Source organism: Rattus norvegicus, chromosome X (genome assembly GCF_021556685.1).
Source record: "Rattus norvegicus strain SHRSP/BbbUtx chromosome X, alternate assembly SHRSP_T2T, whole genome shotgun sequence".
In the NCBI taxonomy this organism is placed as follows: domain Eukaryota; kingdom Metazoa; phylum Chordata; class Mammalia; order Rodentia; family Muridae; genus Rattus; species Rattus norvegicus.
Window position 1 is genome coordinate 41,687,648 of NC_141554.1, and position 23,725 is coordinate 41,711,372.

General features: G+C 40.0%; 1 protein-coding gene and 1 pseudogene across 7 annotated transcripts in view; both read left to right on the forward strand.

Moving 5' to 3' along the window:
* Ppef1 (protein phosphatase with EF-hand domain 1) overlaps positions 1 to 23,725 on the forward strand; it is a 153,317-nt gene that overhangs the window by 68,120 nt on the left and 61,472 nt on the right. For all 7 annotated transcript variants that reach the window (XM_087600180.1, XM_087600181.1, NM_001434223.1 and 4 more), the window contains 2 exons: positions 11,489 to 11,616; positions 13,956 to 14,016. In XM_087600180.1, coding sequence (XP_087456306.1) covers positions 11,489 to 11,616; positions 13,956 to 14,016 — 189 coding nt within the window. The remainder of the gene's footprint in view (positions 1 to 11,488; positions 11,617 to 13,955; positions 14,017 to 23,725) is intronic.
* Positions 20,096 to 20,737, forward strand: LOC147998209 (large ribosomal subunit protein eL19 pseudogene; annotated as a pseudogene).

Here is a 23,725-nt window from a genome sequence, read left to right on the forward strand (position 1 = left end):
AAATAACAACCAACAACCTTTTAATTCTATATACCAATTAAATGAATTTTCACCTTTCCCTTTACTTACTGTGTGATTTAGCCCACCTTTGCTTTTAAATTCCTAATTATTTTCAGACCCTGACAGAAGCTATTTAAATATCAATTTTTGAATCAAGAATCTTCTGATGGCAGAATACAAAATGATGTGGCATTATCTGTTTGAGCGACTTTTCTTTTTTTACTAGCTTTTAACTTTTACTAGGCCATCTTTCTGGTTGCATCTTATTAATCATTAGAAAATCCTGTTACAGAGAAGCATATTTCAAATTAATATCAGAAAGGGCAGTACCTAAGCTTCAGTTGCCAGTTATTTCCCATAATCAGAACATTTCTACAATTATGGTTCATATTCTATTAGGCTTTTAGCAGGTGTAACTGACAAAATTCTGATTGGATTTGACCTTTGAAGAACAAATGTGATTAGTCATTAATAGCAAGGGAGACAAAACAGAATTGTCATCAAGATAGTTAGTTTTTCCTAAGTAAGATTAAATATCATTACTGAACTGTTGCATAGGGCATATTTCCTATGAGAAAAAAATTAAAATACTTAAAAATGATGTTGATCCCTTCACCGAGCTACAGTTAAGAATATGATAGCATTACAATTTAGATATTTTCACAGTGCTGATTCTTTTTTTTACTTTTTCTCTTTTTTTTCTTTTTCTTTTTTCTTTTTTTTTTTTTTTTTTTTGGAGCTGGGGACCGAACCCAGGGCCTTGCGCTCTCTAGGCAAGCGCTCTTCCGCTGAGCTAAATCCCCAACCCCACAGTGCTGATTCTTATAGAAGATGAGATACTGCCTTTGTCCTGCTCCAAGTGTTTTCCCGAGCTGTCTTGTTTTATTTTGGTATTATCTAGCTATAGCTTCTCACTTTCCAAACTAGTGCTGTAGCCAAGGATTACACGTGTAATGTAAACTTTCATAAGGTGGCTGTTTGCGATCTTGGTGTTGTGTCATTTTCCTGTGGGATAAAAAGGGCTTTCACTGGGGTGTTTGGAAATCCAAATCCTAATATAAATAGAGAAAGAATGAGTTGGAATGTGACTGTTCTGTTACCACAATGGAAGCAATTGTTTTAAGCAAAACTCAGTAGATATCCCCATGCTTGGAGACTCCAAGCATGTTATAGCAAATTGCTTATTAAAAGGACACAAAACCTGTATTTCTTTTTTTTTTTATTAACTTGAGTATTTCTTATATACATTTCAAGTGTTATTCCCTTTCCAGGTTTCCGGGCAAACATCCCCCTCCCCCCTCCCCTTCCTTATGGGTGTCCCCCTCCCAACCCTCCCCCCATTGCCGCCCTCCCCCCATAGTCTAGTTCACTGGGGGTTCAGTCTTAGCAGGACCCAGGGCTTCCCCTTCCACTGGTGCTCTTACTAGGATATTCATTGCTACCTATGGGGTCAGAGTCCAGGGTCAGTCCATGTATAGTCTTTAGGTAGTGGCTTAGTCCCTGGAAGCTCTGGTTGCTTGACATTGTTGTACTTTTGGGGTCTCGAGCCCCTTCAAGCTCTTCCAGTTCTTTCTCTGATTCCTTCAACGGGGGACCTATTCTCAGTTCAGTGGTTTGCTGCTGGCATTCGCCTCTGTATTTGCTGTATTCTGGGTGTGTCTCTCAGGAGCGATCTACATCCGGCTCCTGTCGGTCTGCACTTCTTTGCTTCATCCATCTTGTCCAATTGGGTGGCTGTATATGTATGGGCCACCTGTGGGGCAGGCTCTGAATGGGTGTTCCTTCAGTCTCTGTTTTAATCTTTGCCTCTCCCTTCCCAGCCAAGGGTATTCTTTTTCCTCATTTAAAGAAGGAGTGAAGCATTCACATTTTGATCATCCGTCTTGAGTTTCGTTTGTTCTAGGCATCTAGGGTAATTCAAGCATTTGGGCTAATAGCCACTTATCAATGAGTGCATACCATGTATGTCTTTCTGTGATTGGGTTAGCTCACTCAGGATGATATTTTCCAGTTCCAACCATTTGCCTACGAATTTCATAAACTCGTTGTTTTTGATAGCTGAGTAATATTCCATTGTGTAGATGTACCACATTTTCTGTATCCATTCCTCTGTTGAAGGGCATCTGGGTTCTTTCCAGCTTCTGGCTATTATAAATAAGGCTGCGATGAACATAGTGGAGCACGTGTCTCTTTTATATGTTGAGGCATCTTTTGGGTATATGCCCAAGAGAGGTATAGCTGGATCCTCAGGCAGTTCAATGTCCAATTTTCTGAGGAACCTCCAGACTGATTTCCAGAATGGTTTTACCAGTCTCAATCCCACCAACAATGGAGGAGTGTTCCTCTTTCTCCACATCCTCGCCAGCATCTGCTGTCACCTGAGTTTTTGATCTTAGCCATTCTCACTGGTGTGAGGTGAAATCTCAGGGTTGTTTTGATTTGCATTTCCCTTATGACTAAAGATGTTGAACATTTCTTTAGGTGTTTCTCAGCCATTCGGCATTCCTCAGCTGTGAATTCTTTGTTTAGCTCTGAACCCCATTTTTTAATAGGGTTATTTGTTTCCCTGCGGTCTAACTTCTTGAGTTCTTTGTATATTTTGGATATAAGGCCTCTATCTGTTGTAGGATTGGTAAAGATCTTTTCCCAATCTGTTGGTTGCCGTTTTGTCCTAACCACAGTGTCCTTTGCCTTACAGAAGCTTTGCAGTTTTATGAGATCCCATTTGTCGATTCTTGATCTTAGAGCATAAGCCATTGGTGTTTTGTTCAGGAAATTTTTTCCAGTGCCCATGTGTTCCAGATGCTTCCCTAGTTTTTCTTCTATTAGTTTGAGTGTGTCTGGTTTGATGTGGAGGTCCTTGATCCACTTGGACTTAAGCTTTGTACAGGGTGATAAGCATGGATCGATCTGCATTCTTCTACATGTTGCCCTCCAGTTGAACCAGCACCATTTGCTGAAAATGCTATCTTTTTTCCATTGGATAAAACCTGTATTTCTTGGGTAGTGGATTTCTGGTCCTGTTGCTATCGTCATTACCAAGCTATCCAACTTAGCATAATCATTGATGAGATAAACAGCATGTGCTTATTTTTTAAATTGTTACCTTTACATTTTTAGACTTTTCAAAATTTTATGTGTATGACTGTTTTGCCTGCATGTGTGCATGTGTACCATATGCCTAGTGCCTATAGAGGTCAGAGGATGGCATCAGACACCCTGGAACTGGAGGTATGGATGCTTGTGAGCCACTGTGTGGGTTCTGGGAACTAAATGCTAGCCCGCTACAACACAGCTAAGTGCTCTTAGCTGCTGAGCCAACTTCCCAGCTCCATCATGTGCTTCTTGATAACTGCCCAAAGAAGGACATATTGCATATCCCAGCAAAATATATAACCTAGATCAAATCAAGAAGAAATAGCAGAAACATTAAAGTTGAGGGATATTTTATGAACAACTATCCTACGCTCTTCAAAACATTTCAGTGTTTTTCTGGAGATATGGTTCAGTGGAGATATTTTCCTTAACTTCTCATTTCTCAAGGCTTTTCTTCAAGTCTCACTATCCTGTGTATTTTCATTGGATCTGATTCCCCACCACCACAATGCTTTGTGACACCTTAGTTCTTTGATTTCCTGAGTTCGGCAACCTCCACTACTACTGAGACTCGGTTGCTTAGTTTCATTTCCTGCCACTGTGGCTTACCCTGGAAATCTTTGTAGTTATCATCTCATTCTCTGACCTCCACTGAGACCTCTATGCCCTAGACTTTGCCTGTGTGTCAGATGATTTCAGTTCCCTCTGGTCTTCATTTTTTTCTCCATTCATCTTTCCCCACCCTTGATAAAGCCAGTAGACAGACTAGCAGCCACAATCAATCTTTTTAAAAGAGATAAATTGGGAGTTGTGGTACAGGCCTGTAATCTCAACACTTGGAGGCAGAGGTGACAATTCTAACCGCCTTGACTACATGGAGAGATGCTGACATAAACCAATCAACAAAATAAGACAAAACTTGGGAAGGGAAAAATTCATACTATGAAAAAAGAATATTCTTGAAACAATTGTTATCAACTTTAGCCACAGTTCCTTAATGAGAAAACCAAAGTTATTTGTGGTTTGACTACAGGGATAATTTATTTATTCATCGTTTATTTAGTTTTATTTACTAGTTGTATGGATGAAAACCAGGGTCTTAAACATGATAGGCAAGCGTTGTTCCACTGATTTACATGCGTACCAAGTCTTACTTCATTTTGAGTAGTCTTTAAAATTTGTCTCGTTTTTCCCCCAAAAGTTTCCGGTTGAGTATTGAGTTTTACACATCAAATTTTGTCCTTCAATAGTTATTTTCAACTTTGCTATGTGCAATAATAAGTTGGATGCAGCTGTGTCACCAAAAAAGCAGATGGTTTGAATATTTTCTAATTGGAAAGGATCTTAGAGATCACAGAAACCCCAAGTTGTAAATGTTCACAGGAGAAATGATGGCCAGAGAGGTTACTTGATTTGCCTGAAGTTACCCAGCTGGCACCTGGTTCAGTAGAGACCAAAATGGAAGTGTTCTAATTACAAATTCAGAACTTCAAAAAACAAAACTCTTATAGATAGTGTTGGTGAGTGGATGAAGAAGTAATTTGAATGACTTCTAATTCTTACTCTTGTCCAACTGGAAAGTCAGAGGTTTCTGACAAGGATAAAATTATCATTTCCACTGTCTCTTAAAGAAAGTGATGATTTGAAAATACCCATCATCATTTGGAGATTTAGCTTCATAATTTAGTCCAGAAAATATCTAGAGCTGGGATGCTGGGATGGTGGCTTAGTGGTCAAGAGCACATGGGACTTTTGCAGAGGATTAGAGTTATATATAATATATATAGTGTATATACATTGTGTCTGTGTGTGTGTGTGTGTGTGTGTGTGTGTGTGTGTGTGTGTGTGTGTGTGTGTAAGGCAGCTCACAACCACCTGTAACTCCCTCTCCAGGGGTCTAATGCTTCTAGCTTCCACAGACTCTCTCTCTCTCTCTCTCTCTCTCTCTCTCTCTCTCTCTCTCTCTCTCCAAAAATCTTTCAAAAATGCCTTTCAGGAACTGGCAAGATGGCTTAGTGTATAAAGGGCTTGCTGCCAAGTTTGAAGACTTGAAGACATGAGTTTGATCTGTGGTAACCATAGTGGTAACAGGAGAGAAATGACTCCTGCAAGTTGTCCTCTGATTCCCACATGTGTACTATAGCATGTACATGTACACACACACACACACACGCGCGCGCGCACACTACTACCAGCAGCAACAAACAGATAAGTATAGTCTAACAATGTAAAACCATGCCTTTTACATTCCCTTGCTCTGCGGGGAAGCCAGAGTTTATGGATGAGCAAGTCTAAACAAACTAATAAGCTTTTTGCTTTGATTGTCCTGTTGTCGTCCATTTTCTGCTGCTATAACAGAATACTGCAGACCATGTGATTTACAAGGAAAGGCGTTTCTCACAATGCTGGGAATAGGGAAGTCTAATACGAAGGTATTAACATTAGATAAGAGGCCTCTTGCTACCTCATAACTTGACTAAGAACATGGTGTGGTGAGAGACCCTGTGCATGCAGAGAGAAGAATGAGGCTAAATCATCCTTTCCCCAGGAACCCACTCCGAAGATAACAGCACCAATCCATTTATGAGGGACTGAAGGACACCCCAAAGGTGTCTTAATATTGTCATGCTAGCAATGACATTCCTTTCTTTGTTATTTGTGTGTGAGTGTGTGTGTGTGTGTGTGTGTGTGTGTGTGTGTGTGAGAGAGAGAGAGAGAGAGAGAGAGAGAGAGAGAGAGAGCGCACCTCGATCTGTAGCCCAGGATGGCCTAAAACACTGTATAGTTCGTGTTGTATCTGAACTTCCAGTCATCTTCCTGCTCTAGAACCTGATTGCTGGAACTACAAGTGTGACTCACCATGACTTGGCTATGGCATTTGATATAGGAACAGTGGCATCGTTCAAGCAATAGGTTTTGTGACCATCTCATGTCCGCAAAGCATATATCTCATATTGTTTCTCAATTGAAGTTGGAAGTGGGGGTAGAACAGCCCTATTGTCTTGCAGGTGGCAGCTATAAAATATAGGTAAACAAAATAACGGTAATAACATCTGTGGTTCTCACCAAGAGGCGAGCCATGCTCTATTCTTACCAGGCTTTGAGCAGTTGAGGGAGTAATTTTCCTTCTCAATTAAAGCCTTTGCCACTGGAGGATCTATTCTCTTTCCAGTTTGCTTGAATTCCTTTTAATCAGCTCTATTCCACTTGTGCTCTGTGGCTTCCTGACTGGCTGCCAGGTTCCTTAAAGGTACATTAACATGTTGTTCATCCTGGTGCTTCCTTAAAAGGCCTCTGCCAGCAGAATTTCAAAAGCCGAGTCTGAATACCTTATAATTCCAGATATGAGAGTCCTGGTTAGCAAACTGCCAAGGAAGCTCCCGTTTAAAAAACAAAAGCCAAGCAAGATAAAACATCTTCACCAGTCAGCATAGAAAGAAGCACACATAGGAAGGCCGGGTCACCGATGCTTTTGCCTTTTCTTGGGCTCTTTTCCTTCTGTTGGTTTGTCTTGCTGGCTTTAATGTAATAGTCCTTATTTTATCTTATTGTGTTTTATTTTGTTATATTAACAAAGGATGAATTAATGAATGATGTAACCCAGGCCCAGAAAGACAAACATAGAATGTACTCACTTATATAAGTGGATATTAGCTGTAAAGTACACGATAACCATGCTACAATCCACCAACCCAGGGAGGCTAAGTAACCAGGAGGATCAAGGCGGGGGACATGGATGGGCATTTGAGAGGGGAGCTGGGGAGCTCATCTCAGTGGAGTAAAAATAATAGGATCTGTTTAGATATCAAGCTTCCAACTCCCTGCATCCTCCAACTCAGACCCCTGACAGAGTTCTTCACTGATATTTTGCATACTTGGGTTACAAGTGACCAATAAAGTGGGGTTTGATCCATGCCCTACAATTGTCTTTTTGAGCATCCACCTTCCCCAGAAACTTCTCCAGGAGGGAAAGGAACCGACAAAGGCTTACCAATAGCAGGCCTATAAAACTCTACATTGTGCCTGACAGCCCACCTACACACTGCAGGGTAACACGATCCAGCTGATGGCCTTCCTCTGGATCTGAGAATTCTAAAGTAGCACAAGGTGGAACCCAACTATGATACACTTTCTGAGGGGTTGTTGGCTTCAGTATATCCCAAGGAGATGAAGATCAGCATTTTCTAGCTCTCTTCTTGTTGGACAGCTTAGAGCTGCTTCGGGTCTTGCTGTTTCCATGTATATGAAGGTCTCTCTTCCTGATCACATTAATTCCATGCAGGAGGAACTTTTTTAAGTTACTACAATATATATCCCTTGGGAAGCAACAGTATAGGTTTAGTAAGTTACTTGTCCTTTTTTTTTTTTTTTTTACCAAGTACATATGGTTTTTCTTTTCTCTTATTTTCTTTTGTTTTCTTTCTTTCTCTCTCTCTCTCTTTCTTTCTTTCTTTCTTCCCATGTTAAATTCTTTTTTAAAATTCACTTTGCATCCTGATCACAGTCCCCTCCCTCCTCTCCTCCCAGTCCCACCCTTAGAAATCCCTTCCCTCCTCCAGTTCTCAAAGAAACGGGCAGCCACCCTTGGGTACCACCCCACCCAGGGACATCTAGTCCCATCAGGTCTATGCACATCCTCTCTTGCTGAGGCCCAATGGGGCCGTCCAGGTAGGGGGAAGGAGATCCAGATTGGAGGGGTCAAGGACACCACAAGAAGACCCACAGATGGCTTGTTTATTGCCATTTTTGTATGGCTAAGTTGTTTCCATTCATTCATTTTTTAATAAATTCTTGTCTCTGGTGATGATTATTATTGTAATATTTTGCAAGAAATTTAAAAATCCAGGCAAGAAGTTGTTGGGCAAGACAAATCAGGAACATTTGCTTTGTGCCAGACATCATAAGTAGATAACTTGATTTTATTTTATTTAATCCTTCCTATGAATTGTCATTAGCCATAGTTTGTGAAATAATACAACTGAGATCCAGGGACATATTGCTTAGGATCACCCTGCTTGTCGGTCAGGAAATGCAGAGCCAGACTCAGTTCTCTTCATTCTAGAACCTAGGTGCACGACCATTGTGCATGAAACCCAATGTGGCATTTGGAATCAGCCACAAATCATGAGGTAGCATGGAAAATGGTGCCGTACTCTCAACCTCAGATTCCTGTCCTCATCACATGTGATACGGTTCTCTGTAGAAACATTATTTCACAGGAATACTGTCTCTCTGTAGGCAATTTTCACAGTAAATGTTGACGGTGCTGGAAGTCTTTCTTTGTTAAGATAGGCAGCCCAGGCAGTCCAGGCAGCCCTTTAACTTGCTTTGTAGCCAAGGACCGATGGACTTCTGCTGCTCTGCCTCTGTTTTCTAAGTGCCAGGAATGCAGATGCAAACCACCGCACCACCACAGCTGTTTTGTTTTCCAGCACTGGGGGTTCATCACAGGGTTTTGTGCATGATCCGCATGACAGGCAACTGAGGTGCATTCCTTCTACCTCAAATATGCTGGATTGGTTTTCATTTTTGTTCTTTCCCTTTTTTTGTTGTTGTTTTAGCTATTTTAACTCTTTAATAATTCCTTTCATATAAAATGCATTTCGATCATATTCTCCCCTCTGTTATTTTTTTCCTCATATCCTCCACACTGAACTTCTTCCCAACAAATCCCTATCCTACTTTTCTGTCCTTTCGTGTGCTACACATTTAACTGGGGTGGTTTGTATGAGCATTGGTTGAAGACTGTTTACTTGAGTGAGGCCAACTTCCTAGTGGCTATACCACTGAGGTATGACTACCACCTCCCATAGCAATCCTTAACTGCTTATCGTTCTTCATGGAGGGGTGGGGCCTCATAGACTCCTGTTCTGTACATGGTAAAGCACTGATGAGCCCAGTCAGGAGCAGGTAATCCACACCAATGTGAGTTCATGAGTGTAACGGCCAGTTTTGTCCAAAAGATAACAATTCACAATGCTCATTCCCATCCTCTAGCTCTTTATTCCTATTCTTTATTCCTTGATGCTTCTTTAGTCTTGGAGAGGGTGATACAGATGTTCCATTTGGGGATGAACACTCAAAAGTCACATATAGGACTGGAGAGATGGCCCAGCAGTAATGAATACCTGTTGTTTTCACATAGGACCCAGGTTTGAGTCCAAGTACCAACATGGTGGCCCACAACCACCCATGACTCCAGTTTCAGGCACTTAACACCCCCTTCTGAAACTCTGTGAGCACCAGGCATGTACCTGGTGCACATACATACATGTCTGCAAAATGCTCATACATATAAACTTTAAAATACCTTTAAAAGTCATTTATTATCAAGACTTTGCCTGGTTTTGAGTCTTTGAATTATTTATCTCCCAGAGCACACAGGAACTTCTCTGGCCCAGAGTGAAGGCAGCATCAGTCTATGTGTATAAACACAAATATTTAGAAAACATCATGACCATTTTGCCAAAAGATAGCAGTAAATTTCATCCTGGGGTCTATGACCTCCTCAGCCATGATATATATATCTCAAATTCAATCAGAAAGTACTTATTTACCCCCCCCCCAACAGCCATAGCATTCTTGTACCAGTGAGCATATCTTGTCTAGCATAATGTATTATGGCCTTCAAAGTTCACAGCTATTAAGACTGTGGATGATTTCTCTCCCCCCTCAAGTTCTACATAGCGCTTTCTGGCACTAAGATAGCTAGATGCAGGGAGGAAGCTCCCTGTTGATTTACCAACTGAACTACATGAATGGTGTAACAGAAGCACGTGGTATCTTCAGAAATAGTATCTTATCTAATTCTGGTGGGTAAATAAGAGTAATAGCAAAAGGCTGTATTGTTTTGGGGTCCTCTGGAGTCTCTCTGACCAACAACTCATAACAAGATAGCCTATACCTGGGGAATATTTAACTCACAGCTGGCTTAATACTTTTATCAGACTCCAGGGTGGGGTGAGAGGCTAGCTTCTTTCCCTTCCACATCCCCTTCATTCTGTCTCTCTATCCTGTCTCAGAATAGAACCCAATGAATGCATTTGTTCACCAGAGAAGGCAGCAAAACCTCCATGTGTGTTAGGATTTCAACCATGCCCTACACAGAGTCTAAGCAGAGACAGAAGAAAGATGTTAGCTCCCATTCCTCCCTGTATTGGGAAGGAGCAGAGAGGTTGATAGATGTGGTGTCCAGTTGCTGCCCAACTGTACTGAGTATTTAGTAAATAGCCATTATCATTCAAAGGAAAGAAAGGTCCAAATGGATTAGGGAATGAAATAACTGGCCCTAGTGGACCGAACTCAGGGTTTGGAGTCAACTATCTATGTTAGGTGACTTTGAACATACTTACTGCTCTGAACTCAGTTTCTTTACACTTATCATGGAGATGATATTTGTGGGCACTGAAAGTGTTGAAGTAGACCATTCTATTATTAATTAGAAATCAGCTTGGTTATCTATTATTAACATTGTTAATACTAAGTATATGAAAGTCCAGTGCTCATTTCTTTCATTATGTCACTGTAAATGAGGAATAGCAATAGGTCAACATCTCTTTGGAGGTAAAAAGCTTGGGCCTTTGAGTCATGTCTGTGCACCAGTTTTCGCTGTCCTTTTCCACTTACTGGCTAAGTGAACCTAAGAAGATGCTTTTGTCTCTCTTAGCTTCATAATGTTGGACGACTGTAGGGACTCTATAAGTACTTGGGGGACCTTGTTGAATAGAACCTCTGTGCTTGGTGAATAGGAGAACTGTGGAAGCTGAGATTGAACCTGGAGGCAGGAACTGATGCAAAGGCCATGGAGTACCACTGCTTAATGGCTTGCTCCTCCTCGTTTATTCAGTTTGCTTTCTTATATCATCTAGGACCACCTTCCCCAAGGTGACACCACTCACAATTGCCTCTGCCCTCCCATATTAATCATTAATCAAGATAATACCCTACACAGGTCAATCTTATGGGGGCATTTTTTTTCAATGAAGTTTCTCTACTCCCATATACATCTAGGTTTGTATCAGCCAGCACACCCATATTTCCATGAGTTTATTTAATCCATTGTTTCTAATGGTGATGAGATACTCCATGGTGCACATTCACTGCAAGTCTGCATGCCTTTTCCTAGTGACTGACAGCCAGGCAGTACCAAGTTCAGGCAATCTCACTTTGAAACATTGATCCTTAACGAATATGACATCATTGATCTCTGGGCTGAGTGTTTGAGACTTAAGAACATTTTATAAAAAGCATAAAAGTCAATCTCATTGTTTATAATTTTCCTATTTCTTAGGACTAAGAAAATTGTTTGATTGTTTTCTTGTTAAAGCACCTGCTTCCCCCAAAGCTGTATGTAATTGTTGTCCTCTGCCTTTCATATCCTGTGGGTCTGCAGTGGTGAGAGCTGCATTAATCATCCAAAATTGGTACCGACGGTACAGAGCTCGACTGAGCGCCAGACAACATTATGCCCTCGCCATCTTCCAGTCTATCGAATATGCTGACGAGCAAGGCCAGATGCAGGTCAGTTTGACCAAAAGCACCTCTCTCTCTCTCTCTCTCTCTCTCTCTCTCTCTCTCTCTCTCTCTCCATCCCTCCCCTCTCTTTCCCCTTCCTCTTTCTCTCTCTCTCCCCCTCTCCCTCCCTCTTTCTTGTTTTGAAGGAATGAAACTATGGGTCTGTTTGAAGCAGAGGAACCTTCATGAAATGCTTTCACAGAGGCTGTAATGATATTGTTTTGCAACTAGCTATTGAGAGATTGCACTTTGGGGAGATGTTTTTCAGCTTTGAAGTTCACATTTTTAGAGCAATGCCAGATGTCTAACTAATAAAAATAGTCTTTTTCTATTTTTTAAGCATATTTTCTAATGGTAAATGAAGTCATTACTTTATGAATGGAATTTTTAAAAAAAAATGCAAGTGGAAAAGTTGAACCCAGAGCCTTGTACATGTTAGTTAAACACTGTACCACTGAGCCATATCCTCAGCCCAGAAAAAATAGTTGTGTTTGCATATGTTCCTGTATGTGTAGGTATACGAGTGTGTGTACATACATGTGCATGTGTGTGGAATGGGTATTATTCCTTAAGAACTGTTCACCTTTGCTTTTCTGAGATAGGATGTTTCCTTGAGATCTAAAGCTCCTCAATTAGGTTGGGGTTATTAGGGAAGTGATCTTGTCTCTGCCTCCCCAATTCTGAGGATATAAGTAGATGCCCTGTCCAACTTTTTATATAGGTTCCTGGGCTCAAAGTCGGGTTCTTATGGCAAGCACTTTGCTAACTAAGCTATTTTCAAACCCCTTCAGACAGGATACTTTTAGGCCTTAGAAAAGAAAGAATTTTCTGGGAAGAAGTTGATGAAAGTTCTAAAAGAAAATCTGTGAATGTGAAAGCCCTTTATAAAGCTTACAGCACAAAATTCATAACTCTAGCTTTAATACTCACTGATAAAAATGAATACCTTTTAACCATAAAATGACCTTAGAAAGTTCTTCAATATAATTATCAACGAAAGAACCAATTTACCTAGAGTTTATCCCAGTATGTAAAAGAAAATTAAGAATGCAACCAAACTCTGGAAAAAGAAACACAGCAAACTCTGCTAATGGCAGGGACAAGGTGACATTGATGAGTAGTCAGGGATATTAAGAGAGACTTCTTATTTTCCTTTGATATTGTTTAAAATTTTAACAACCATATTTAAGTGTCAGACTATAGTCTTTAAAAATAATTAATCCAAGTTCAAAAAAAGTTAAATTGGCAAATTTCTTCTTGGTAGCTATTAAAATAATACAGATTAGGCCAGGCATGGTTGTACGTGTCTTAAATCTAAGGACTCAGGAGGCAGAGACAGGAGGATCTCTGTGAGATTGAGGCCATTCTGCTCTATATAGTGAGTTCCATAACAACTAGAGTTACACAGTGAGACCCTGTCTCAACAGAACAAAACAAATAAAACAAAAGAAAATAACCAACCAACAAAACAACAAGTCAAAATCCACCACTACCAGCAACCACAACAAAAGTTACAAGTCATTCAATGTTCCCGTATTGCTCTGATTAGAAGCCTTTAAACAGTATTTATTTTTGTGTGAATAGGTGTTTTGCCTTCGTGTATGTCTGTTCACCATGTGTGTTGTATACCCATGGAGGGCAGAAGAAGGAATTGTATCCCCTGAGATTGGAGTTACACATGTTTTGTGAACTGCTATGTATGTGCTGGGAATCAAGTGATGTTTCTCTGGGAAAACAGCGAGTGCTCTTAGCCGCTGAGCAATCTCTCCAAACCCATGTAGGCTATCACTTTAAACAGTATTTATCATGCCATCATATAGATGAAAAGGAGAGCATAATGAACAAAACTTTGTAGTTGCCTTAGAGAGGACTCCTTGAAATGGAGTCTGGTTGAGACAGTGACTTACTGAGATTGACAGAATGTTTTCTGGCATAACCTTTAAGGAAGTAAAGCATGATAGGACCAGCAAAGAAGCCAGGAAAAACTATTCTTTCTGGACAAGCCTAACTTCGGCCTGATCCCAGGAGAAAGCCTCACTTCAGCCTGATCCCAGGAGAAGTGCTGAAATGTGAAATACAGCTTAGCCTGTCTCATACATGGCAAGGAGGTAGAGAACTGCACGGTTACACTCTTGCTTCAGTTGTGGATGGCAGCTTCCCAGGAAGAATTCATATATAATTTCCTCCGCATCTCTGTGTGATGCTGCCCATCTGTGACTCTTGGCATGTGCTGTAGCAGGGAGATGAACACAGCAGGAGAGTAAGGGACTTTAGTAGAGCTCTGCTATTTGCTGTAGTGTCTCTTTAGTCTTTATTAATGATTTATATCATCTTATCTTGCACAGCTATCCAGCTTCTTTTCTTTCATGTTGGAAAACTATACAAACACACACAAGGAAGATTCAGGTAAGTGGAAAGGAAGTTTATCCTTTTAAGGTTTTATTATTCTTATTTTAAAATTATGTATATGTGTGGGGGGGTGGGCAGGTGAGTACAGAGTCCACGGAGGTCAAAAGGGGACATTGGATTCTCTGGACCTGGAGTTGCAGGAGGTTAAGAGCACTGCGGTATCGGTACTGGGAACTGAACTCAGGACCTCTGCAAGAATAGTACGTATTCTTAACTGCCAAGCATTCATTCCACTCCTAAAGTATAGTCTTTTGAAAAGCAGTTGTTAGTCATTGAATTGCATTCATTAGGAAATATAAAGGAAAATGGGAAGTGCTATGCACTTAAAAGATGCTTACCTTTCCGTTCTGCATGGCACCCAACAAACAACTACCAAAATCAGTTTGACTTGGTTTTTTACTTTTTATTTATTTTTTTGTCCTATCTGAATGGTATTTGCTAAATCAACATTTAATTAAAAAGAAATGATAATATTGAACATTCATTTGTTAACTACTTTGTCTTGAACCACAATCTGTTGATACATACCAGTAGCTCAATAAAGAAGATCTTATGTATTACTCATAGAACTTCTATGCTTACAAAAATCCAAGTATTCTGAGTATTTCACTCAGTGGAGCCAAGGTGAAAATGTTAGATGAAATGTAATTTTTCTTCCTCTGTCTCTGTCTCTGTCTCTGTCTCTGTCTCTGTCTCTGTCTCTGTCTCTCTCTCTCTCTCTCTCTCTCTCTCTCTCTCTCTCTCTCTCTCTGGCCTGTATGTTTGCTTTGTCTTAAATATTTCTCTCACAGTCCATGAAATGAGTGGTAAAGTGGGTCCTGTAATAGCTATTTGAATGGATTCATTATTTGAGCCATGGCGATGTTATGAATATGGATCTGACCTTCGATCCTCTTTCTTGCACATGTTCTTTTGCTCTGTGATGTTTTCAGTCATATTGATAAAGTTTTCACCTAACATTTCTCCTTGATCTTATATTTCCCAAACTTTTAGAACCCTTAGATAGTTTGTGGTTTATATTTTATTTCTCATTTATATTGGAATATTTAAAAATCTGTAACATATACTAATTGTTCTCATAATTCCATTTAAAGATTGACAACTGTTTCCTACTTAACATACACAAGACTCATTTTAGTTTGATTTTCTTTTCTCAACCAGAATTTGAAAGAGTCATAAATCAACCAAGGCCATTCATCAACTCTTGTTTGCTTTAAATTATCCAGTTTGTGATATTCTGCTACAATAGCATAGGCTAGACTAAGATACTTTCTATAATGCAGATATCAATTTGTCTATCATCTTTATTTTGAACAAGAGGCAGACATAAGACATATATTTTTCTTGCTAAATAAAATCGTCCTGTTACTTCCAAAGTAGATGCCAAATCTAAAAGCTGTAAAACAAAACAAAATAAAAACCAAAAACCCCTTTGGGCTAACAATTTTTATTTAACAACATGCAAGGTATTTAGGAACACCCCTCCCCCGTGTGTGTGTGTGTGTGTGTGTGTGTGTGTGTGTGTGTGTGTGTGTGTGAAATAGAGAGTGAGAGAGAGAGGGAGAGAGAGAGAGACAGAGAGAGAGAGAGAGAGAGAGAGAGACAGAGAGAGAGAGAGAGAGAGAGAGAGAGAGAGAGAGAGAGAGGGAGAGGGAGGTGAGAGGTGGGGAGAGGTATGTGTGTGCATGTAGAGTTCAGAGGATGGTGTCAGGTTAGTTTCTGCCTGCTCTGAGAGCTGAAAGCCAGACACTTGGAACTCTCTTACCCTACTTTATCCCTTTAACCCAGAGTCTCTCATTGAATGTAAGCTGACTATTATTCAGTGATCCCCACATCTCCAGCTTCCACCCGAGATGAAGTCACAGAAGAATGCAGCCATACTTGGCTTTTTGGTGGGAGCTTAGAAATTTTCAGCTAGGCTGAAAAATTAGCCACACTCAGGTCCTCAAGCTTGCAAAGGAAGTACTTTTATCCATTGAGCCATCTGCCTAACCTCTTAAGTGCATCTTTAAATGATCTGGTAGATACATTTCTCTAAAATTTTTTTAAACACAGGCATGCACACACTGTCTCTCTCTCTCTTACACACAAACACTCAGATTATACACAGAGAGAGGGGGACAAGGGAAGGGAGATGGAGAGGAAGAGGGAAAGGGAGAGAATGTGTTCTCACACATGGCATATGTGTGTGAGGAGGTCAGAAGACAACTTGGGGCCTGCACCCAGAGCTGAACTACTTCCACAGCTCTCTGTACCAAATTCCATGGGGGAGAAAGCTGGACTCTCAGAAAAGTGGACAATCCTGAGTACTCAGAGGAGATCACAACTTCTGCTCACATTCCTTGCCCAAGAGGAACCTGCCTAGTGCCCTCTGGATACAGGAACCTAAGAGTAGTCAGCAACAGGAACCTTCTAGTTTCTGCCTGAACTGAGAGCTGAAAGCCAGACAGTTGGAGCTCTGAAACACCTGAGAGCAGAGGTAACCAGCACTTTTGCTCCAAGCAACCCAACTGGAGGCTTCAGGTCACACAAACCCAGGAGCAGCTCTCTGTTCCCAGATCCAGCTGAAAGAAAACAGGTCTACAGGAGTGTTGACACACAGGCATAGAGCAGGGTCAAGCCACTGTCAAAGACCTCAAGACAAGCTAACACCAGAGACAACCTGATGGCGAGAGGCAGGTACAGGAACCTAAGGAATAGAAACCAAGACTACTTGGCATCACCAGAGCCCAGTTCTCACACCAAAACAAATACTGGATACACACCAGAAAAGCAAGATTTGGATTTAAAACCATGTCTGATGATAATGATAGAGGACTTTAAGAAGGACATAAAAGAGTCTTAACTACAAGATAACATAGGTAAACAAATAGAAGCCCTTAAAGAGGAAATGCAAAAATCCCTTAAAGACTTACAGGAAAACACAACCAAACAGGTGAAGGAATTGAACAAAACCATCCAGGATTTAAAAATGGAAATAGAAACAATAAAGAAATTGCAAAGGGAGACAACATGGAGATAGAAAACCTAGGAAAGACATCAGGAGTCATAAACACAAGCATCACCAACAAAATACAACAGATGGAAGAGAGAATCTCAGGGACAGAAGATTCCAGAGAAAACGTTGTTACAACCATCAAAGAAACTAAAAAAGGCAAAAAGCTCCAAATGCAAAACATCCAGGAAATACAAGACATAATAAGAAGATCAAATCTAAGGATAATAGGTATAGAAGACAGCAAAGACTCCCAACTTAAAGGGCCAGTAAATATCTTCAACAGAATTAGAGAGAAAACTTCCCTGATCTAAAGAAATAGATGCCCATAACACACAAGAATCCTACAGAACTCCAAATAGATTGGACCAGAAAATAAATTCCTCCTGTCACATAATAGTCAGAACACACACACAAAAAAAAAACACAAAAGAAAGAAAGAATAGTAAAAGCAATAAGGGGAAAAGGTCCAGTAACATATAAAGGCAGACCTATCAGAATCACACCAGACTTCTCACCAGAGACTATGAAAGCCAGAAGATCCTGGACAGATGTCATACAGACCCTAAGAGAACACAAATGCCAGCCCAGGTTACTGTATCCTGCAAAACTCTCAATTAACATTGATGGAGAAACCAAGATATTCCATGACAAAACCAAATTTACACAATATCTTTCTACAAATCCAGCCCTGCAAAGGATAAGAAATGGTAAAGCCCAACACAAGGAGGGAAACTACACCCTAGAAAATGCAAGAAAGTAATCTCCTTGCAATGAAACCAAAAGAGCCACACAAACATAATTCCACGTCTAACAACAAAAATAACAGGAAACAACAATCACTATTCCTTAAAATCTCTTAACATCAATGGACTCAATTCCTCAATAAAAAGACAAATACTGACAGACTGGATACATAAAGAGGACCCAGCATTTTGCTGCCTACAGGAAACACAATTCAGTAACAAAGACAGACACTACCTCAGAGTAAATGGCTGGAAAACAACTATCAAGCAAATGGTCTGAAGAAGCAAGCTGGAGTAGCCATTCTGATATAGAATAAAATTGATTTTCACCGAAAAGTCATCAAAAAAGATAAGGAAGGACACTTCATATTCATCAAAGAAAAAATCCACCAAGATGAACTCTTAATCCTGAATATCTATGCTCCAATACAAGGGCACCTACATACATAAAAGAAACCTTACTAAAGTTGAAAGCACATATTGTACCTCACACAATAATAGTAGGAGATTTCAACACCCCACTCTCATCAATGGACAGATCATGGAAACAGAAACTAAACAGAGACATGGAGAAACAAACAGAAGTTATGAACCAGATGGATTTAACAGATATTTATAGAATGTTTCATCCTTAAAAAAAATACCTTCTCCTCAGCACCACTTGGTGTCTTCTCCCAAACTGACCACATAATCCGTTACAAAACAGGTCTCAACAGATACAGAAAGATAGAAATAATCCCATGCATCCTAACAGATCACCACAGGCTAAGATGGTCTTCAATAACAATAAGGGAAGAACGCCCACATATACATGGAAGTTAAACAATGCTCTACTCAATGATAACCTGGTCGAGGAAAAATTAAAGAAGGAAATTAAAGACTTTTTAGAATTTAATGAAAATGAAGGTACAACATACCCAATCTTATGGGACACAAAGAAAGCTGTGCTAAGAGGAAAACTCATAGCTCTGAGTGCCTGCAGAAAGAAACAGGAGAGAGCATATGTCAGCAGCTTGACAGCACACCTAAAAGCTCTAGAACAAAAGAAGCAAATACACCCAGAACGAGTAGAACACAGGAAATAATCAAACTCAGAGCTGAAATCAGCCAGGTAGAAACAAAAAGGACCATAGAAAGAATCAACAGAACCAAAAGTTGGTTCTTTGAGAAAATCAACAAGATAGATAAACCATCTACACGATGGAATATTACTCAGCTATCAAAAACAATGACTTTATGAAATTCATAGGCAAATGGTTGGAACTGGAAAATATCATCCTGAGTGAGGTAACCTAATCACAAAACAACACACATGTATGCACTCACTGATAAGTGGATATTAGCCCAAAAGCTTGATTATTTACTCAGGATACAATCCACAGACTACATGAAGCTCAAGAAGAAGGATGACCAAAGTCCAGAAGCTTTACTCCTTCTTAAAAGGGGGAACAAAAATATTCATTGGAGGAAATATGGAGACAAAGTTTGGAGCAGAGACTGAAAGAAAGGCCAATCACAGCCTGCCCCACCTGGGGATCCAGCCCATATACATACAGACACCAAATCCAGACAATATTGCTGATGCCAAGAAGTGCATGCTGATAGGAGCCTGATATAGCTGTCTCCTGAGAAGCTCTGCCAGAGTCTGACAAATACAGAGGTGAATGCCAGCAGCAAACCATTGGACTGAGAAAGGTGTCCTAGTTGGAGGAGTTAGGGAAAAGATTGAAAGAGCTGAAGAGGTTTGCAACCCCATTAGAACAACAATACCAACCAACCAGAGCTCCCAGGGACTAAACCACTACCTAAAGAGTACACACGGACAGACCCATGGCTCCAGCTGCATATGTGGCAGAGGATGGCCTTGTTGGGCACCAATGGGAGAAGAAGCCCTTGGTCCTGCCAAGGCTGGACCGCCCAGTGTAGGCGAATGTCACAGGGGATGGGGAACACCCTTATATGAGAATGGGAAGGGGGTGTGATAGGGGACTTATGGACGGGAAACCAGGAAAAGGAATAGCATTTGAAATGTAAAGAAAAATATATCCAAAAAAATTAAAAATAAATAAATAAATAAAACATCAGAAGGAGGAGGAGGAAGAGAAGGAGGAGGAGGAGGGGGAGGGAAGGGTGAGGGTGAGTGGGAGGGGGAAGAAGACAACTTGCAGTGTTCGGTTTTCTCTATCATGAGGATCTTAGGAATTGAGCTCAGGTTGTCCTGATTAACAGCAGGCACTTTACCCACTAAGCCATCTTTCTGACCCAGAAATACTCTTCAAAGTGGCAAGAAGAATGGTGTTTTATTGGCATGGTTAAGAATATACAAGTGAGAGCCATGAGTATGCTCAGGCTACAGAAGAGGTGTGCCTCTAGTGTCCTCTGCTGTGGTAAAAAGAAGGTCTGGTTGGACCCCAATGAAACCAATGAAATCGCCAATGCCAAACCCTCTCAGCAGATCAGGAAGCTGATCAAAGATGGCCTGATCATCCGGAAGCTTGTCCATTCCCGGGCTCAATGCCGGAAGAACACCTTGACCCGACGGAAGGGCAGGTATATGGGCATAGGGAAGTGGAAGGATACTGCCAAAGCTCGGATGTCCGAGAAGGTGACCTGGATGAGAAGGATGAGGATCCTGCGCCGGCCTCTCAGGAGATACCGGGAATCTAAGAAGATCACAGCCTGTACCTGAAGTTCAAAGGGAATGTGTTCAAAAACAAGTGGATTCTCATGGAGCACATCCACAAACTGAAGGCAGACAAGGCCCGCAAGAAGCTACTGGCTGACCAGGCTGAGGCTAACAGGTCTAAGACCAAGGAGGCACGAAAGCACCGGGAGGAGCGCCTCCAAGCCAAGAAGGATGAGATCATCAAGACTGTCCAAGGAGGAAGAGACCAAGAAATGAAGCTTCCCTCATGTCTGTACATAGTGGCCAGGCTATGGCCTCACGTGGATCAGTCATTAAAATAAAACAAGCCTTTGTCCTTGAAAAAAAAGAATATACAAGTGAAACTAATGAAAGCAGTGAGTAGTAACTGAATGGAAGGAAGTAGGTACTTTGCCATTTTGAAGACAATCATTTGTGCTTCATATTCTTGTTCAAAAATATTTTGTGGGGTGAAATAGAATGATGAAATGAAACGTGGCTCTCTCCACTAAAGATCTAATATGTTATTCTAGACTCATTTCAGAGTCACTTTTATAGGGTTTTAGAGCCACAGATGGCTGGCTTGCAGCTCAGAGATATTTACTCAGACTCTCCATTTTTTAAAATCTGCATTTTGGAAAAGAAACTTTGCATATGATTTAAAAATATAACAGAACATTTCTTCTCAAAGAAGGGAACAGTGTTTTTCTTGAAATATAATGCACATTATAGGAAAATATACAAATTATATATGCTTGAAATTGTCTCAAAGACAACATGCCCAGGAAACAAGTACTCCGAACAAGAACTAAAACATGATGGTTAGAGATGTAGCTCAATTGATAGAGTGCTAGGCTGAGTGCCCTGGGCTCAGTCCCTAGCACTGCAAAAGTCAAGCATGGTGACACTGGCTTACAATCTCAGCTTTTGAAGAGGATGTAGGAGGACTAGAAATTCAAGGTCATCCTTGCTGCATGATATCTTCTCTCAAAAGTTAAAAAAATTACCCAGTCATTATTGGAGCCACAGAAACTTCCCTTCTGTTTTATCTAGTTAGAACCCAACTTCCATGGCACTATGGAACTGTTTTGAACTTCTGTGTCATTAATTAATTAATTAATTAATTAATAATGCTTATTTGTAATTTATTTGTAGAAGTAGAAACATACAGAATAGACCTTGACTCTAGCTTCCTTTTACTAAACATTGTATTTGGGAGATCATTCTTGTTATTGTAATTTAGTCATTCTTATCATTGAATAGCATTCCATTTTAACAATGCATTCTAACTTATGCATTCTGTTGTTTATGTGTACTTGGATTGTTTTCAATTTGGCATTATAATCGTGCTCTCATGCATATTTATGTACATATATCTTTTGGTGAATTATGCATTCTCCTCTTGACACCGTCCCTCTTCCTCTATCCTTCTGCTCCCTCTCCTCTTCACCTTTCCCCTTCTCCTCTTCATTTCCTGAGGCAGAGCTACAATAAGGTGACGTGGAACTTTCTATGTAAGTCAAGCTGGCTTTGAACTCTTAATCAACCTACCTCAGCATATTGAGCACAGGAACGACAGGCATATGCCGTTATGCATGTACTTTGTAGGGTGATTTCTCACAGCTTCTTTGGTGGGAGGATTCCAGACATCCTTTGCCTAGGCCTGCTTAACTCAAGTGCTAAGATCTTTTAGCAGCTAGAAAATTAAACATTCCCAGATATTAGGCCAGCAAAGTGTCTCAAGACATCTTGGCTATAAAAGGGAAATGGATCCTAAAGTAGTACTTGTGCTGGTTAGCACACTACATCCTATGCAAAACTCAACCATGCCAGCCCCTTTCCCTATTCTTCTACTTGCAGGGCTGAAACAGGCTCATAGAACTTGATAGAGAGTAGAGGCCACATACAAGTTCCCAGTCTGCATTCATAATAGTTTCTTTTCCAGTTTATTTGTTAAACTTTAAAAAGGCAAAGTTGCCATAGGTTTAAACAGAGACTGGTGGGAGTATGCTGAATCATATGAAAGTGTTGTTTAGACTTTTCTTCTGCTTCCCCATCAGCCAAAGTGTCCCCTTAGACCATACAGTTTACATAAATTCTCTTTAGGAATACGTGTGTGTGTGTGTGTGTGTGTGTGTGTGTGTGTGTGTGTGTGTGTATGTATGTATATTTTTAATTTTTTGTGGCGCTAGAGTGTTTTCATTTTTTGTTGCTGTGGTGAATAGAATATTTTCGAGCATGCCATGTTTCCATTACTTACTTGTAACATTCCATTAAATGTTTATGACCATATCTTATTTGTGCTTCTACTGAATATTGCTAGTAGTTTATGTATTGTTACTGATGTTTTTGCAGTAGACTTTACCATGTACCATGTGCTTCAGTAATTTACATAATTTCATCTAGTATTCATTATTTACCTTTTTGAGTGTAGACTCTGAGGGTTTGAGGGTAATCATTCAAGGTTATCTTATCAATGGTGAATTGTTATTGAAGCTTATGCAATTACTCTGTGTTATATTTAATTCTCTTATCAATTTTTGAAGTTTTTCTTGAGTTTTTAAATCACACCATATATTTATATATATTTAGTTATTACTCTCTATATAGTTACTACTCTTATTTTGGTTTCACATCTTATTGAATTGGCTAGCAAAAGCAAAAGTGTATTCAAAAACAGTAAAAGTAGGCAGTCTTTTTTTTTTTTTGATGACTTAATGGAAACCAGTGTTACTTACTTACTTAAAATAATTATGCCAAGGGAGTATCCTTCCATTCCATGTTTTTTAAAATCAAAAACTTATGTTTACTTTAATAGATGTCACCTTGGCATCGATTGAATTTAATATATGGGCACTAATGATTTTGACTGAGATTTATAATTAGGAAATGAAATAACTCTTAAGTGTCATATAGTGCTTTTCTTTGTCCAGCACTATGTGGACCTTGTTTTCAAAGTACAATGAAGGTGGTTATTATTAAGCAGATACTATATTTGTGGAAAAACTTGTGAAATTCTAGTTTTTCCTAAAAATATCCTTTTTCCCCGTCAAGATGAAAGACAAGATCTTTTAAGTGTGACTCATAGGCAGTGACAGGATTTAGTTGTTATCATCCAGTAGAGAAACGAGAAGTTGCAGCATGTGTGAAGGCAATTGTTTAAAAGTTATTTTCTTATTACAACTTACAGAGGTATCATTTGGTTGTATTAATATTTGATTATATTCAATTAGTTTACATCCATGTTCTCAAAGTTATACAGCAAACACCAAAGGATTAACTCCAAATAAATGTTGCACAAATCTTCATATATCACTTGCA